The sequence below is a fragment of the Tyto alba genome, unplaced genomic scaffold (genome assembly GCF_018691265.1).
Source record: "Tyto alba isolate M040663 unplaced genomic scaffold, T.alba_DEE_v4.0 Super-Scaffold_8, whole genome shotgun sequence".
NCBI lineage: Eukaryota > Metazoa > Chordata > Aves > Strigiformes > Tytonidae > Tyto > Tyto alba.
Genome location: NW_024881329.1, coordinates 20,802,108 through 20,817,010, shown reverse-complemented (window position 1 = coordinate 20,817,010; position 14,903 = coordinate 20,802,108). Strand labels below are relative to the sequence as shown.

The window sequence follows — 14,903 nt, the reverse complement described above, 5'->3', positions numbered from 1 at the left end:
CGGTACCCAGCGTGCCCCGCGCGGCGGCGCCGGAAGTGAGTGTGCATTTCCGGCGGCGGCTAGGGCGGGTGCGGTGGAGCTGCTGTCTCCTCTTCCTCACCTTCCTCATCCTCGCCCCCTCCTCCGCCATGAAGGACGTGCCGGGCTTCCTGCAGCAGAGCCAGAGCTCGGGGCCGGGGCAGGCGGCCGTGTGGCACCGGCTGGAGGAGCTCTACAACAAGAAGTGAGCGGGGGGTGTGGGGGGATGGCGGTGCTGTGGGAGCGCGGCCCCGGGAACGGGCCGCTGCCCTCGGCGGGGCCGGCCCGGCCCTCGCTCCCGGGCCCCGCCGCGGGGCTCCGCACGCCGAGCCGGGCTGGGCCGCGCTCCCCCCGCGGGGGGCGGCTGCTCCCGCTCCCCGTTTTGTAGCTTTGCCGTCGTTTAGGCGGCGCGCACGCAGCTGGGCGAAATGGGGGAGCCGGTTGCCACGTTGTTTTCCCCGGGGTTGCTGTAGGTTAGCGCCCTGAGTGAGGGGTCGGGGGGGGGGGGGGGCCGCTTCTGCCACCGGTTTCCTCTCCTGATTTATCTCCGTTGTCAGTCCCAGCAGCCGCAGAGACGGGTGGGCTCGGCAGCGCCGGGGTGTGACATACGGGATGCGGCGTAAAGCGCGAACTCACTGAATGACCTTCTTGTTTCTTAAGGCTCTGGCACCAGCTGACTCTGCAAGTTTTGGACTTTGTTCAGGACCCTTGCTTCGCCCAAGGAGATGGACTCATCAAGGTGAAGTGCTCGATTGTTCCCTGGGGCTTTATCTTTCTGTAGCAAAGACAAGCGATGGTATTTTCGTAGTAGTGAAAAATAAGCAGCCTTTGACATGACTCTGGAGAGTTACTAAACTAGATGAATTTAGCTTTCTGGGGCTTATGCATTAAATGGGAGTGTGCAGGGTTTGGTTGGTGTGTGAGAATTCTGCTAAAATGAAATGTGTCAATTTTAGAAGCTTCAAAATGATCCTTTAATTCACTTAAGATTTTTTCAGTGGGTGGGGGTGCAGGAGGAGCCTTTTTCTTTCCCTTTTGTAACAAGGGGCTTACAACTGTAAGTATAGGATGGATTGTCGGGTGTTCACAAATGCTTCGGGGTATTCAGTGGGTCCTTCACCCACTGCCTGGGAGCTTCTTCCATTTGTGAAGATGACAGCGTAGTCTAGAATCACGTGTTCTCTGTATGCTGCAAGTAATCATGTATTTTTGCCCTCCTTTGTGTTTTTAGGTTAAAATTCAGCTTCCCAGGAATTAGTTATATTCATGCTAAATAGCTGTGGCTTTCTAGGGACAGTCACTTTTCCAGGTGTGCGCAAAGAGAAATTTGAAAGCTTCAGGCCTGTGCTTATTGTACAGTGATAACCGAAGCCACGCACCAGGCCAGCCATGGCAGGGAGGTGTTGTGTCGTAGTCCCTACAAACCTGTGAGTTTCTTGAATCACTCCTTGCGTTGGAAGGAGACTGCAGAGATAGAATTATCTAAAATGTGCAGTTTTGGGCTCCTGGATTCTGTACAGTGTAGATGTTTCTGTATTGGATGCCCACTACTTTGTTGGAAAAATGAGTTGGAGTACAGGAAAAGCGAGTGTCATAGCTGAAACAAAATGGTTTTTTTTGCCCTGACTGTTGGTATCTTTGTGCCTACAGCTTTATGAGAACTTCATCAGTGAGTTTGAACACAGGTGAGTTTGTTTGCCTTCAAGTTTTTTAGGTAACTACTGTTGACTGAGACTGTTCCGACAGTGAGGTTTTTTTGTTCCAGGGTGAACCCTCTGTCCCTGGTAGAGATCATTCTCCATGTAGTCAGACAGATGACAGGTAAGTGTCCTCACCTGGTACTTAAAGTATTTTTAGCAACTGATGCCCAAGAAATTTAACTGGCTAATAGTTAACAGCTTAATCTTCAATATTGAGCTGTTGTCTTTCTGGTGTATGGAGAAGGGAAAGTACTAACTCAAACGCTTAAAAAATTGCTGCTACTTGGAGTAGCAAGTCTGCTGTTTCGCTAGAGAAAGCTGGGGAGCAGAAAGCCTGGCCTATGATCATAGCACCTTTTGAAGGTTGAGCAATACATTATAGGAAAAATATATTCCAGTCTGCATGAATCCAGTAAAAGGATGTATTTCTAGGCTGAGATTTAGTTCCATGGGAATCCTGTATATTGCTGCCTTTTTTTTGTTTGTTTTCTACTTCAGATCCCAATGTGGCCCTTACTTTTCTGGAAAAGACTCGAGAAAAGGTATTTTTGAAATTGCTCTTTCTGGTAGTTCACCTACAGGAATCACTTTGCATATGAGCATGTATGGTACAGCTGGAGAGACAGATGTGTGCGTTGAAACCTATGCTGGAGAACATGTACTCCTTTCCTCAGTGAGCAGCTCTGTGTTTCAATGCAGGAGCGCGTTAACAAATGCAGTGCAACCAACATGGTCTAGGTTTCAAGAGCCTACCTGGCTGCAAGGGTAACACTCTAAACACGTATCTTTGTAACTGCAGGTAAAAAGCAGTGATGAAGCTGTCATCTTGTGTAAAACGGCCATCGGGGCGCTCAAGCTGAACATTGGAGACCTGCAGGTCACCAAGGTGAGGTGATGCCTTGAGTAGTTCAAGTGTTTGGGTGCTTTGGAGCACTGTGACACACTTCAGCAGTTACTGCAGCATGGACGTGCCTGTGTCTGTGTTTCGGGTTTGACTGAGGAGGAGATAAATTTGCAGCTCCTGAGATTTCCAGGAAGACCTGCGGTTCTGCTTTACATCTGGTAGGCCATAAAAATGTGTGTATAATACCCGTGGCCAAACCTCTGAAGTGTCAGTAAGATTCTGACGCACACAGCCTTTGAGGTGCTGTTGCTTGTTGATGGCCTGCAGCCGATCACCGCAGCTTTGAAGAGAGGGAAAAAATGTCTTGATATATTCCAGTTGGCAGCTTGGAGTGTCTCACGGGTTCATCAGTGTACACACCGCTTGTTGGCAAGCTGTGAATCATGACTGAGTTAGTGTACAAGGTCCTGTGCTAAGCGTGTTGGGTTTTTCATCTCTTGGCTTTTTTTAGAACCATTTCTTAAAGCTAAGATGAGATTTTTTATGTGGTGCAGCTTTATGTCTCTTAGAGCAAGTACAAAGTTTGGTGGGCATTTGTAAAGTATGTGTATACATGTATGTATATTAGTATAGCAGCAGGGTTGCTTGTTTTGGGATTTTTTTTTTTTAACCTAACTACTATGTAAAAGGAGAATGCCCTTGCTTTATTTTTAGTATTTTGGCTGAGGTCTCATCTGCTTTACTACTGAGTGGGTGTTACTTCTGGACCACACAAGCGTGATGTAATGCCTGCAGTGGTGAATGAGAAGGCTGGGAGCATGGGTGCCTATGAAGTTATGCCTTCACCTGTAACAAACAGATTTTCACTCCCTAGGAGACCATTGAGGAGGTTGAGGAGATGCTCAACAATCTCCCAGGGGTGACCTCAGTTCACAGCCGCTTCTATGATCTCTCCAGCAAGTACTACCAGACGATTGGGAACCACGCCTCTTACTATAAGGATGCTCTGCGATTTCTGGGATGCATTGATGTTAAAGATCTGCCGGGTAACTCCTCCTTTGCCAAGCATAGAGAGTCCCAGTTTTCATTCTCTGTTCCTTCACTTCAATCTAAATAAATGCACTGGCAGAGAACAGGGTTTCTCAACGTTATTTTGAATCTGCTGTAGTTGAGCCAGGATCTGGCTAGAAAGAGGGGGAACCCACAGGAGGAATGGCTGAGTAGGACTCCGCTCTTAAACTGCGTTGATGTGACAGGAGGGGAAAAGTGCTCCCACCAGAGGGATGGTTTCTTCTAGTTCCCAAAAATCTTCACTATAGATTGAAAAGTGTTCTTTTTGTGCTACTGCTGTGATTACTGCAGACTTCTGAATTTCAGTCTTGGGACAGGATAAGAGGAGGGGCTGGGAGGGATTTACTACAGGCACAGACCAGAGGATGAGGGAGGGGTTGATGGGGCTTAGACTGCTGCTTCATCCAAACTATATTTTTTGTGTTTTTCCAGTATCAGAGCAGCAGGAGAGAGCCTTTACGCTGGGGCTGGCAGGGCTCTTGGGAGAGGGTGTTTATAACTTTGGGGAGCTGGTAAGTTGATGCTGCTTTGTTTCAGCTACTGAGTATCAGGAACTGATTTTACCCTGTTGACGCTCTCCTGCCTGGTGTCTGCAGCTCATGCACCCTGTTCTGGAGTCCCTGAGAAACACTGACCGGCAGTGGCTGATCGACACGCTCTATGCCTTCAACAGTGGTAACGTGGAGACATTCCAGGCTTTGAAGTCGGCGTGGGGTCAGCAGGTGAGTTGCTGTATTGCTTAAAGCCTAGGCTTGGTATTTGCAGAGGACGCTTAAACTCTGTGAACCTTTACCTTAAGAACTCCTGGCTCTGGTTCACTGGTATAATTTTAATCCTAGCACAGTAATGTTTCTTTCGTCTTGGTGCATATCATTAGTTTTCTTTTGGCCTCCCTCTGTGTCTGGGTGATTGAAAGAAGTAAAGAGAAATCCTAACTGATCCAAGGGCAAAGCAAACAAAAATGTCATGCAGTCCTGCACAGGCAGATAATCTCTGATTTAATTTCCATAATGCATTCACTGCCAGCATTAAACTGCTTCCAGTGTGAAGTAATAGTTTCCCCTTGTGTCCTAGGATGTTTGAGCAAAGTGTTGGATATTAACTACACTGGTTATACCAGGAATTACTGACATCACAATAATTTACAGATTGACTTGTATGTCTGCTTGTGCGAGGCTGTGGCCTTTGATAAAAGGTTGCCTGCCTTGTGAAGCACCGCATTTAGTTGTGCAGTTCTTACAGTTTGTTTTATGGAACCCTTACCAGGTAGTGGGTGGGATGTAACTGCTTCCTCCCTCGTAGATGAAGGTAGTGGGTCCCCAGGTGGCTTACTCCTGTGTGTATCATGCTGTTCTCCCCTGGGGGTGGGGAAAAAGTAGTAATGAACTTGTTTGTTCCATTTTATCTTCTTTCAGCCAGATCTGGCTGCAAATGAAGCACTTCTGCTGCAAAAGATTCAACTCTTATGTCTTATGGAGGTGAGCTGAGAACTGTGATGTGTTAAATGGGAAGGGACTGCTCCAACTGCCTCCTGGTGGGGGTAGCACTGTTAAATGTTCTGGTCTCTGCTGTTCCTTTGCTGGCAGCTATAAATAGCTGACTGGAAATTCTGCCTGTAGGTGGTGACAGCAAGCAAATACTGCTGGGGAAAAGCCTGGTGGCGTACTGCTGGGCTAGTTCTGGGTGTGCTCTTTCAGGCTGGATGTGGAGGTGGGGAGAAAAAGAGAGTGGTATCTGAAGTGATGACTCTTAAGTATGCTCTAGTATAGCAAAGGTTTCTAAACCTCTAAAAACTTATTCTAAGTTAATCTTAGTTTCTTAAGGACTGAAGATCCTTTCCCTGATGGGTCAAAAGCATCAAAACAGTTGTTTCTCTCACTTGAAGGCTTTGGCTCTGTGGCCAAATAATATTGGTGTATAAACCTCTGTGGCCCTGGATCTTTTTCAAAAATTTAAATGTTGTCTGAAGTGTAATGTATGTTTATACACACCCACGTACCAATATGTATGTATGTTAATGTGTATATATGTATTACACTTTTAGTGTTTTCCTGTAAACGAATTTTACCACCTCTAGGTACTGTGTTATCTCAGGGATTTGGTATGCACTGAGATGTATTAACACAGGTTAATCTGCTTTATTTGGAAATTATGTTGTTGCCTAGGAAATCTGTTGCTTGGAGCAGCAAGGTGTGTGTGTGGAGGGGTACATCTCCTTTTTGCTGATGTAAATGCATTTTTCTTTGAAGTATTTTGATTAAATATGAGAAACGGAGTTGCTACTGCAGAGTGAGAGCTCAGCAGGGCAGTGTGAGGGAAGCTGTGTGCACTGTTGGAAAAAACTGTGTGAGGTTTAATTTTTTGTTTTGTTTACTTGAATTCAGATGACTTTCACCCGACCGGCCAATCACAGACAGCTCACTTTTGAAGAGATTGCGAAGAGTGCCAAGGTCACTGTGAACGAGGTGAGTTCAGGTTTAGACAAACTTTAATTAATGTTTAAGTTCTGAAGCTCTAAAATTGGCTGGAGAGGCCTACTCTCACAGGTTAAGTCTAAGTAGAAATGTTCTCCCCTGTTCTTGGGCATTTGGAGAACTCATTAAGGAGTTAACTACTCCTGTTTCTTGATAAATTTTTGAAGGCTCTTAGTCATGGTCTTAAGTTGGAAGAGAGCTCTGTAGGTCATCTGTTCCCACCTGCTCTTGAAAGCTGGCCTTTGGATTTGGTTATGCAGGGCAAGCTGTCTTGAGTATTTCCAGCAAGGGGAAATGTCACTGTTTAATTTTTCTCACGGTGAGAAATTTTCTTCTGCTGTCCAGATGGAATCCCTGCTGAAGCAAATCCTGCCTGTGGTCTCTTGTCCTTTCACCGTGCATCCTTGTGAAAACTACCTCTTACCTTCCACGTCACTGCCTTTTAGGTACTGGAAGATGGTGAGGAGGTGTCCCCAAGCTGCCTCTTCTAGGCTGAACAAATAAAATCTCATCACAGTGTCAGGTTCTCAGCCTTTTAATCTTAGTAGCCCTTTGCTAGACTCTCTCCAGTTCTGCAGTGCTCCCCTTAAACTGGAAGGGGGTGATGTGGCCCTGGACACGGTGCCGCAGGTTTGCGCCAACGAGTGCGGAGCGGAATAATCACAGCCCTGGGTCTGCTGGCTGTGTTCTTCCTGCTGCAGGCCAGGACACAGCTTCCCTTTGTTGCTGCAGGCGCACGCCCCTGGCTCTGGCACAGTTTTCTGTCCCTCCCAGACTCTGCCTCTTCCTGTCCATGTACTCTGCCGAGTCTGTTCAGAGTGCACCGCAGCCTCGCGCTCCAGGGCTCCGTGCTCCGCTTCACCGCGCTTTGTGTGATTCATGTTAGCCCAGTCGAGGTCTCTCTTCATGGTAGCCCTTATTTCCAGCACACCTACCTCTCCCTACCAGTTGGGTGTCATCTGTGAAATTTTCATCCAGCTAGCGTAAAGATAATTAAATCGTATCAGACCCAATATCAACCCCTAAGGAGTGCTGCGTGTGACCAGCTGCCTGTTCAACTTCAAGCCTCTATCCACTACCATTTGAGGTTGGTAGTTCAGCAGATTTTCCATTCATCCTGTGGTGGTTCTCTCTGTTCTGTAGCTTACCAGCTTGTTGGCAAGGATGTGGTTAGGTCTTGAGTGCTTCACTGAAAGAAAGGTACAGGGCAACCCCAGCGTTCTCTTCCACCACTGAGCAAGTTATTTAATTTAAAAAGGTAATCATATTGGTCAGGCACATCCTACCTATGGTAAATCCATGCCAACTTTTTCCATTTCCCTTGTTCTTCCTGGGATTTCAGAGAAAACAAAATCTGCTCTTAGGGAAAAGATATCTCTCCTGTATGTTTAGATGTTGAGTCTCAAGGTAGGATTATAACCTAAAAGATGATGGGTGTGAGAGTGACTGCTCTTGATTTTGGTGTGTGGTAAAAAGTCTTCTAAAAGCTTCTAGTGCCATTTAAAGGTTCTGCTCATCTCAGGGGAAACTGGGTGATTCTCCATTGTTTCATTGAATTATTTATTTTATTTTTAGGTGGAGCTGCTGGTGATGAAGGCTCTCTCGGTAGGCTTGGTAAAGGGCAGTATTGATGAAGTCGATAAGAGGGTGCACATGACGTGGGTACAGCCACGTGTGTTGGATTTACAGCAGGTAATGACCAGCTTGAATATTAAGGCAGTACTAACTTGTTTTGTTGTGTGAGGTGACCTGGAAATTAAAATAAGAACTGTGAAGGGTCACTGTCTGAGAATGTTTCCTTAGTGCTTCTCAAAGATGCTCAGGGAACAATGAAGTATATCAGCTTTTCCTCATGCCTTTTTATATTGCTGCCTTTAGCTCTTACCTTGGGTATATGGTGCGTTTTGCATCTGTGTTTTGCAGTAAGTAGTTAGAAACGTGTCAGGAGATAGAACAGGCTTTCTGAAAGCCACACAAACTACCATAAAACACAAATGCTGTGTCTGTTTTCTGGAAGAAAGGAGACATCTGTGTGGCTGCTTCAAGCCTAAATGCATGAAACAAAATCTTGGTGTTTCTGGGTTGTGGGTGGCACACTTTCCTTGAGAAGAGAGAAGTTCAGGGTGATAAAGGCAAAGGTGCTGAGCTCAAGGTCATTCTCGTAACATTTTGAGAGACTGTATAGGGGGTGGTTTTACCTTAAAAAAAAAAAAAAAATAGCACACGGAATACTAGCTGCAAACAGTTCCTTTTGCGCATTTCAATTTAACTTTAAACATTTCTGGCTTGATGGTAAAAGATGTTAAGTACCATCTTTTCTAGATGTGTGGGGATTTGAGATGCTGTTGGGGATCTCAGATGTTTGTCCTTGATGGTGAATACCGGTATTTCCAGTAGACAAGGCACTGAAGTTATTGTGGGCTTGCCTTGCAGATCAAAGGAATGAAAGACCGGCTGGAGTTCTGGTGCACAGATGTGAGGAGCATGGAGATGCTGGTGGAGCACCAAGCTCATGACATCCTCACATAGAGGACCCTGCACTACCCCGGGAGAGTAATTGCTGCTGACAGGAGCAGCACTCAGACCACTGACTCTGTACTGAATTCTATTGAAGGGGGGTGGGTGGGCAGAGGGGAGAGCAGCTTTTTGACGCTTGTTCGGAGGAGTAAGTGGCCTTTTGCTGTGTAACCCTTTGGTGCTTGGAGTCAAGATTTCCCTCTGCGCTAACATGAGTGGCACTGACCGCGAGAGCTCCCATCCTGCTCTCCTAAAAGGCAGACAAAGGCTCCGCAGTGGTGGATTTATCAGTCTTGTCAACAGACCGTTGAGGGGGGATGTGATGCTGTTTGCCAGGTAGAGGGGTAGCAGAAGCCCCTTTGAGGAGGGGCCTGACCACTCTACGTGCTGTTACGTAGTGGTGTTGGCCCTAGGAGGGTGTGACCTTCCCCAGCGGCCTCCCCCCTGCCCCTGCAGCAGCCCAGAGGCAGCATTACTGAAATCATCTTTCTCCTTTCGCCCTCTTTCTCCACAACCCCTCCTCCTCATCTGCAGTAGAGGGAGTGTTTACTCCATCAAAGGGTTTTCTCCAGGATAACCGTTTAGTGGATGTGTTTTTATATACTTTTGGGGGTGGTTGTCTTTTACGAACACTTTGTGCTAAAGTGAGGTGCAGCAATATTGCTGGAATAAACTTCTCTGCCTTCCCTTTTCTGTAGTTCTGTTTGTCATCTTCATAACTTGCAGTTGAGCCTCAGATCTATTTAAAAATAGACCTCTTAAGTTTCATGTTACAAAAACCCTCTGTCCAAGAACAACAGATTTAAACAGTCTGTTTATCACCAGTGGGATTAGTATGTAATTTACTTAGCATGTAGTACCTTGGTATGTACTTTATTGTCAAGTTCCTTTCTTTTGTGGGAAGCTGTAATCCTGATGCCTTCTCTCAAGCTGAGTAAACATCACTGGCTGAAAAGGCCTAAATAAGGCCTGGGACAATGAGGTTTTGAGCTGATTTTTCCTCTTAACTGCCACTTTAAAAGCTTTCTGTAATGTAAGTGTGTTGCCCTGCTGCGATGTCTTTATAGGGATGGAAGGTAATTGTGCACATGGAGAATTTGAAACGTGCCGATCTGAACTGGGGACTACCTCCAAGTATCAGTTTGGGTGTAGAACACTCCTAATTACAAGGTGGTAACAGCAAGCTACATGAGGTTTTGTGATAGTAGCTTTAAATCCAGCAGTCATATTCACCTGCCTGGCTAAATTCCTCAGCATGTAAGTGGGTGTTTTAAATGCTGCTGCCAGTGTGTCCACGGTCAGCTCCTGCTTCGCAGCGCCAGTTTGGTTATGCTGTGATTCAAGAGCTCTAGTTACCGGTTTGATCCTCTGGTGTCACTCTAACAAGCAGTATTACTGGGACTGGTATACTTTGCATGCTTTTTCTAATTTGCTGTCTTGACTCTGAGGGTTCAATGTCAGCAACAGAAAAAAAGAAAGCACGTGGCTGACACCAGATTGCTGTGCAGGTGCAAAGATGTCTCAGGCAAGGGAGACTTAGGATTTTTAAAAACAACAAAAAAAATCAAATTGTCGGACCCTGTACCTGGTCACCCTCCACCCTTCTGTTCTAATGAGTTCTGGTCTGAATTTCTTTCTGGTTTGGAGCGGTTCAGTTCCGAATGCCTGCCTCTTCCCTGTCCAGCCCATCGGTTTTATTGTTTTGCTCTGCCCTTGTTAGTTCAGCCATTGGACTCTGCGTTGAACCATGTGGTTTTCTCCTCCTGTGTTGTCCAACTTGACTTTCCCCAGTTTGTCTTGTCTTCCAAAGCTCGTTCTTGATGTTGCTTTTACTGACTTTAGAAGAGCATGCGGAGGAGGCAAGAGTTCTGATCAGGAAAATGTTTCCTTTTATTTCATAGCTAAGGACAGGAAAAAGGCTTTAAAAACTACAATCTCCTTAGTAGTGCCATGTCACTACACGTTAGGAGTAAACAAAATGCCAAGCATGTGACAAAGCTAATGCATTGTAGGGCTGCTGTTGCTTTAGATGAGCAACAAAAAAAACACTGAAGCATTTAGTACAATTGAAATGGCACTGAAGTCTTTTCCTGGGAGTATTTTGAGAACCCTCTCGCACTGTGGGGCGTGTGTAAATCTCTGAGCTGCTCGCTGAAGTGAGTCTGAACATCTGCAGTCTAGGTGAATTATGACAATTGTTTCCAAGGTTTTTTCCAAGGTATCACAGGATGCTTTGGGTTGGAAGGGACCTTAAAGCCCCTCCAGTCCCACCCCCCTGCCACATGCAGGGACACCTTCCACTAGACCAGGTTGCTCAAAGTCCTATCCAACCTGACCTTCAACACTTAAATATCTGGAGATATTACTTGCTGCCTGAACCTTCCTGTGTGGGAGCGAGTGCTGGCTGTCTGCTTCCCTAATAATGCAAACAATTTAGGGAATTTGGCGTGTGTTTGTGAGGTGGAAATGTTCTTCATGCAAGAAGAAAAGTCAGGTGTGTAGCACCCAGACTATGGACCATTTTAAATGTCGTTTACATCCTTTGAGTATTTTCTTGCTAGGAGTTTAACCTGACTTTGCTTTCTTGCTAGAGCTGTGAGCGGCTCCTTGGTATCTGCCCTATGCTTTGCTGCAGCTGTAGAAGGTAAAAGCTCCAGTGGGAAACGCACATCCCTGCTGGAGCCTGCTGTGGGCCCACGAGGGAATGCCACCAGCGGGACAGCGTGCAGGCTGGCAGAGAGGATTACAGATCCATTCCCCTACGAACAAGCACGGGGTTGAAGCGAAACCAACAAGCCATTACGCTGAATGCCAGTGAGAATTTTAATGAACAAACTCAGGGGGTTCCTTCCCGGTGAAGATCCGTGGTCAGATCTTCACTCATACTTCTGCTCTCGACGGGGTGCAGGTGGTTCTTCCCGCTGCCTAATCTGATCTGCTCTTGTAGTGCTCCAGGTGTGACAGGATCCAGGCTGCCGGCAGCAGGCAGCACGCAGTCATCACGGAGAAGGCGATGGCCTGGTCCTGACGGTGGGAGGACAAACAGGAGAGGTAGTGGGATGGCTGCCCGAGGGGGGGCCGCGGTGTTTGTGGGGTTCCTGGGGCGGTTGCACATCGGTGCTGTGTCTAACACAGTGGATCAAGGGCACTTGTCTGTGCTCCTTGTGCTTTCCAGCCCCGCGGCTGGTGGACGGACACCACGGGGCTGGGGGAGGGAGGTCGGGGTGGGCACAGCAGCTTCCACCAACACTGGACAGAGCTCGGTGTGTATCTGTCCTGATACTCCCTGGGAAACCGGAGAAACTTGTGACCTTCAGTCAGCAGCGAGGCTTGTTGGGCTCGTGGTGTTTCCAAAAGCAGCTGTGCCTGACTTTCAGATGACTTTGAGGTGTGAACTGCAACCAGCAGCAGCCTCTTATTTCTGTTGCAGCAGGCCAGCACTTAACCCCTTGCACTGTCACCGTTTTTTTGTTTTTTTTTTTTTTTTTTAATTTGGCTAGAAAAAGTCTCCAGGCTCATGAAGCACTTTGTTGCAAACCTTGGAAAGGCAGCAAGGGCTAAATTCCACTAGCGAGGGTTGGAGGTGAAACCCAGCTGGTATTTCTGGAGAAAAGCTCCTTTTTCCAAGCCCATTTCACCCAGCCCAGGAGGGTCTCTGCAGCTGGAGCAGCTCCTGTTTCGGTGAGGATCGTCCCCAGAGGGAGGGGTGACGGAGGGACCTACATGTGATGATGGCAGACCCCATCCTTGCCCGCAGGGACACCTGCTTTGGGGTGAGTGTCCCATCAGAGTGGGGGTACAGGGCCCAGGTCTGGCCCTATGCTGACAGGGTGCCTTGAGGCACTGCCACCTCCTCCCTGAGATCTCGGGCTGCCCCGTGGCTTGGGGTGCAGGGGACCCTCAGCAGGTACCTTCGACCCAAAAGCTTAAAAAAGGGGCTGAAAGGAGAAAACAAAATGGAAGCAGGAGCCTGAACAGGGGGATCAGGACCTGCACCCCCTATGGGAGCGCAGTCTGGAGCTTGCACTGCTCCAGGGGCACCTTTCCTCCTTTTTTCTCCCTTCTCCCCTTTTGTTTTCACTCCCAATAAAAATAATGTGTGTATAATACAGAGGTGGGGTTTGTGTCCCTCCGACCAGGGTGTCCCCAGGGAGCATGTGCCCGCCCCCCGCTCCCCTTTTCTGACCCCCCCAGGTACTCACGGCAGCAGAGAGTGGATGTTTAGGTGGCTTGGAGGTGATGTGTGCCCGGGGGCCCCAGGGGGTCCGCAGCACGGCGGCCAGCAGCCGGGAGCCCCGCTGAAAGCCCTGCATGACGAGCGTGCAGCTCCCTCACTGCAGCCAGGCTGCAGCTGTCATCCCCCCCCCTGCCACCCCCCGGCACGGGGCCTGCTGCCCTCCCAAGGGCACGCCAGCAGGAAACCCTAAAACAGCAAGGCTTTCCCAAATTGCTCGCTTTTTTTTTTTTTTTTTTTTTTTTCCCCTTAAGCTTTTTTCCCCTTTTCCTAAGCAGCACCACCTCCCTGCACCTCTGAGGTCAAAAATAGCGTCCCCAGCCAGCAAGGCAGGATCTCTCTATGATGGTCTGATGGAGAACAGACCTATTATCTCAGGCTTTTAAAAATTTCAAACACTCGAAAACACAATGTACTTTTTTTTTTTTTTTTTAAGCTGTTGCAGACATGATGGCTGCTCTCTGATCGCAGTGACCAGGACCTTGCTTGTCCTGTCCCTGGCGATGGCTTCTCCATCTTCCTTTGCAGCTCGGTGTTTGCCCAGGCTCCTCCTCTCGTGGTGGTATCCATCCAGCAAGCCCATCGGCCACGGACCATCGAAGCTGCTGACAAGTCTGGCGATGGTGTTTGAGCAAGTTGGGCTGGAGTTTGCAAAAGCAACTTCCAACTTGCCCCGGCCTGAGAGCAGAAGTGGCTGACAGCCTTGAGCCTGGGTCTTGTTCCTCCAAAGCATGGATGCTTGTCAGTAGGAGAAATAGTGCCCTTTTGACTCCAGCACGTGCCCGCCTTGCTGAACAGCCCAGCTGTGTTCTCCTCTCCTTTAAAAACAGCTCTGCAGGAAGTTTGCTAGGATTTGTAAGGATCTGCTCAGAGTTCTCCTTCCTGGAGTTGGGAATGCCACCCGGCTCTCCGTGCAGCTCTTAGGGCTTCATGGTTGCATCAGGATTGTGTGTGGTATGAGATTGGGTCTTGTCTTTAGAAGGTCAGAGCTTTTTTCCCAGAACAACTGTCTTGGCAAGTGCAGGTTTTTACCTTAATAATGTCATGATGGGCTGTGTGGACCATGACTGGTCAAGCACATGTTTGTTGATGAAAGATGACTGCTGAAATTTAAAAGCAGTAACAGAATCCTCTTACCTTATATCTGCCACTTGCAGCTGGCTTTCCAAAGGGTTTCCCTTTGATTCCCTGCTCATCAGAGCCTTCTTCCAGCCAGCTGACAGTAATCTCTCTGTGCAACAGACACAAAGTCAGGGGTGGTGGAGCCTCCAACAGTAAAGATTTTTCTTTTGAGCCATTTCATAAAACATCTGCCTCTGTGAGACAAGGGAAAGGAATAAGTGACCTCCAGGAAACCCCTCCAAGATGACATCTCATACTAATGTATTTCCTCCCTAGCCTTAGTTGATTTACTAGAGCAAACCCATGTTCCTCTGTGTCTCTTTATGGTGCTTTTAGTGGTAGAAATACTGACCTATTGTCATTGGCAGCAGCTCTTCTTTCTTCTCCTTGTCAGGACGAAGCATCCAGGCAGCAACTGTCTCCCTCCCTCTCTTGCCCCAGCTGCCTGTGGGCTGGGAGCGGTTCTAGCTCTGGTTCTACTCGTCCAGACCAAATGATGAAGGACCTGCCCACTCAGGGAGCTTCTGGAACAGGAGCTCCAGTGCCCACGTGCACTGCCAGCACCGATTTGGGGAGAGGACAGGAAAGGCTTTGAGATGGCAGAGATGTGGGATCAAGTGACAGGAGGGTCTGGGAGCCTCCATCTTCTAGTGGGCATTGGCAAGTGAGTGGAGGCAAGTCTGGGACCAGGGGGAAATTTAGTTCCACAGTAATTTGCTCTTTTTATTTTTCAAAATTTTCACCCTTCTGAGCTTGGTTTTCTAACTCAATACTTCTGTGCTGTCCTAGACTTCGGTGTTTGGCAGGGAGTGAAAGTGCCTACGGAGGGGCCATCACCTCCCTTTGCCAAAGGGCATGACGTGGGGTGAATTTTGGCTGTTGCATTCAACAGTTTTGGGATCTGCTTTTTGGCTCGCCTGTGA

General features: G+C 47.9%; 1 protein-coding gene and 1 long non-coding RNA gene across 2 annotated transcripts; one reads left to right on the top strand and one right to left on the bottom strand.

Annotated features, from left to right (window-relative positions):
• The first annotated feature begins 47 nt into the window (after window positions 1–47).
• PSMD13 (proteasome 26S subunit, non-ATPase 13) lies at window positions 48–9,321 on the top strand. Its single transcript, XM_032993144.2, has 13 exons — window positions 48–223; window positions 679–757; window positions 1,669–1,703; window positions 1,784–1,839; window positions 2,217–2,260; window positions 2,518–2,604; window positions 3,437–3,608; window positions 4,066–4,145; window positions 4,230–4,355; window positions 5,049–5,111; window positions 6,018–6,098; window positions 7,683–7,799; window positions 8,541–9,321. The coding sequence occupies exons 1-13, from the start codon at window positions 129–131 to the stop codon at window positions 8,634–8,636; spliced, it is 1,131 nt and encodes a 376-aa protein (XP_032849035.2). The 5' UTR covers window positions 48–128; the 3' UTR covers window positions 8,637–9,321.
• A 2,106-nt stretch (window positions 9,322–11,427) lies between these two features.
• On the bottom strand, window positions 11,428–12,959 carry LOC116961592. Its single transcript, XR_004407062.2, has 2 exons — window positions 12,827–12,959; window positions 11,428–11,648 (listed from the first exon to the last, which is right to left on the bottom strand). It is a non-coding gene; the product is annotated as an uncharacterized LOC116961592 (long non-coding RNA).
• Window positions 12,960–14,903: the final 1,944 nt, after the last annotated feature.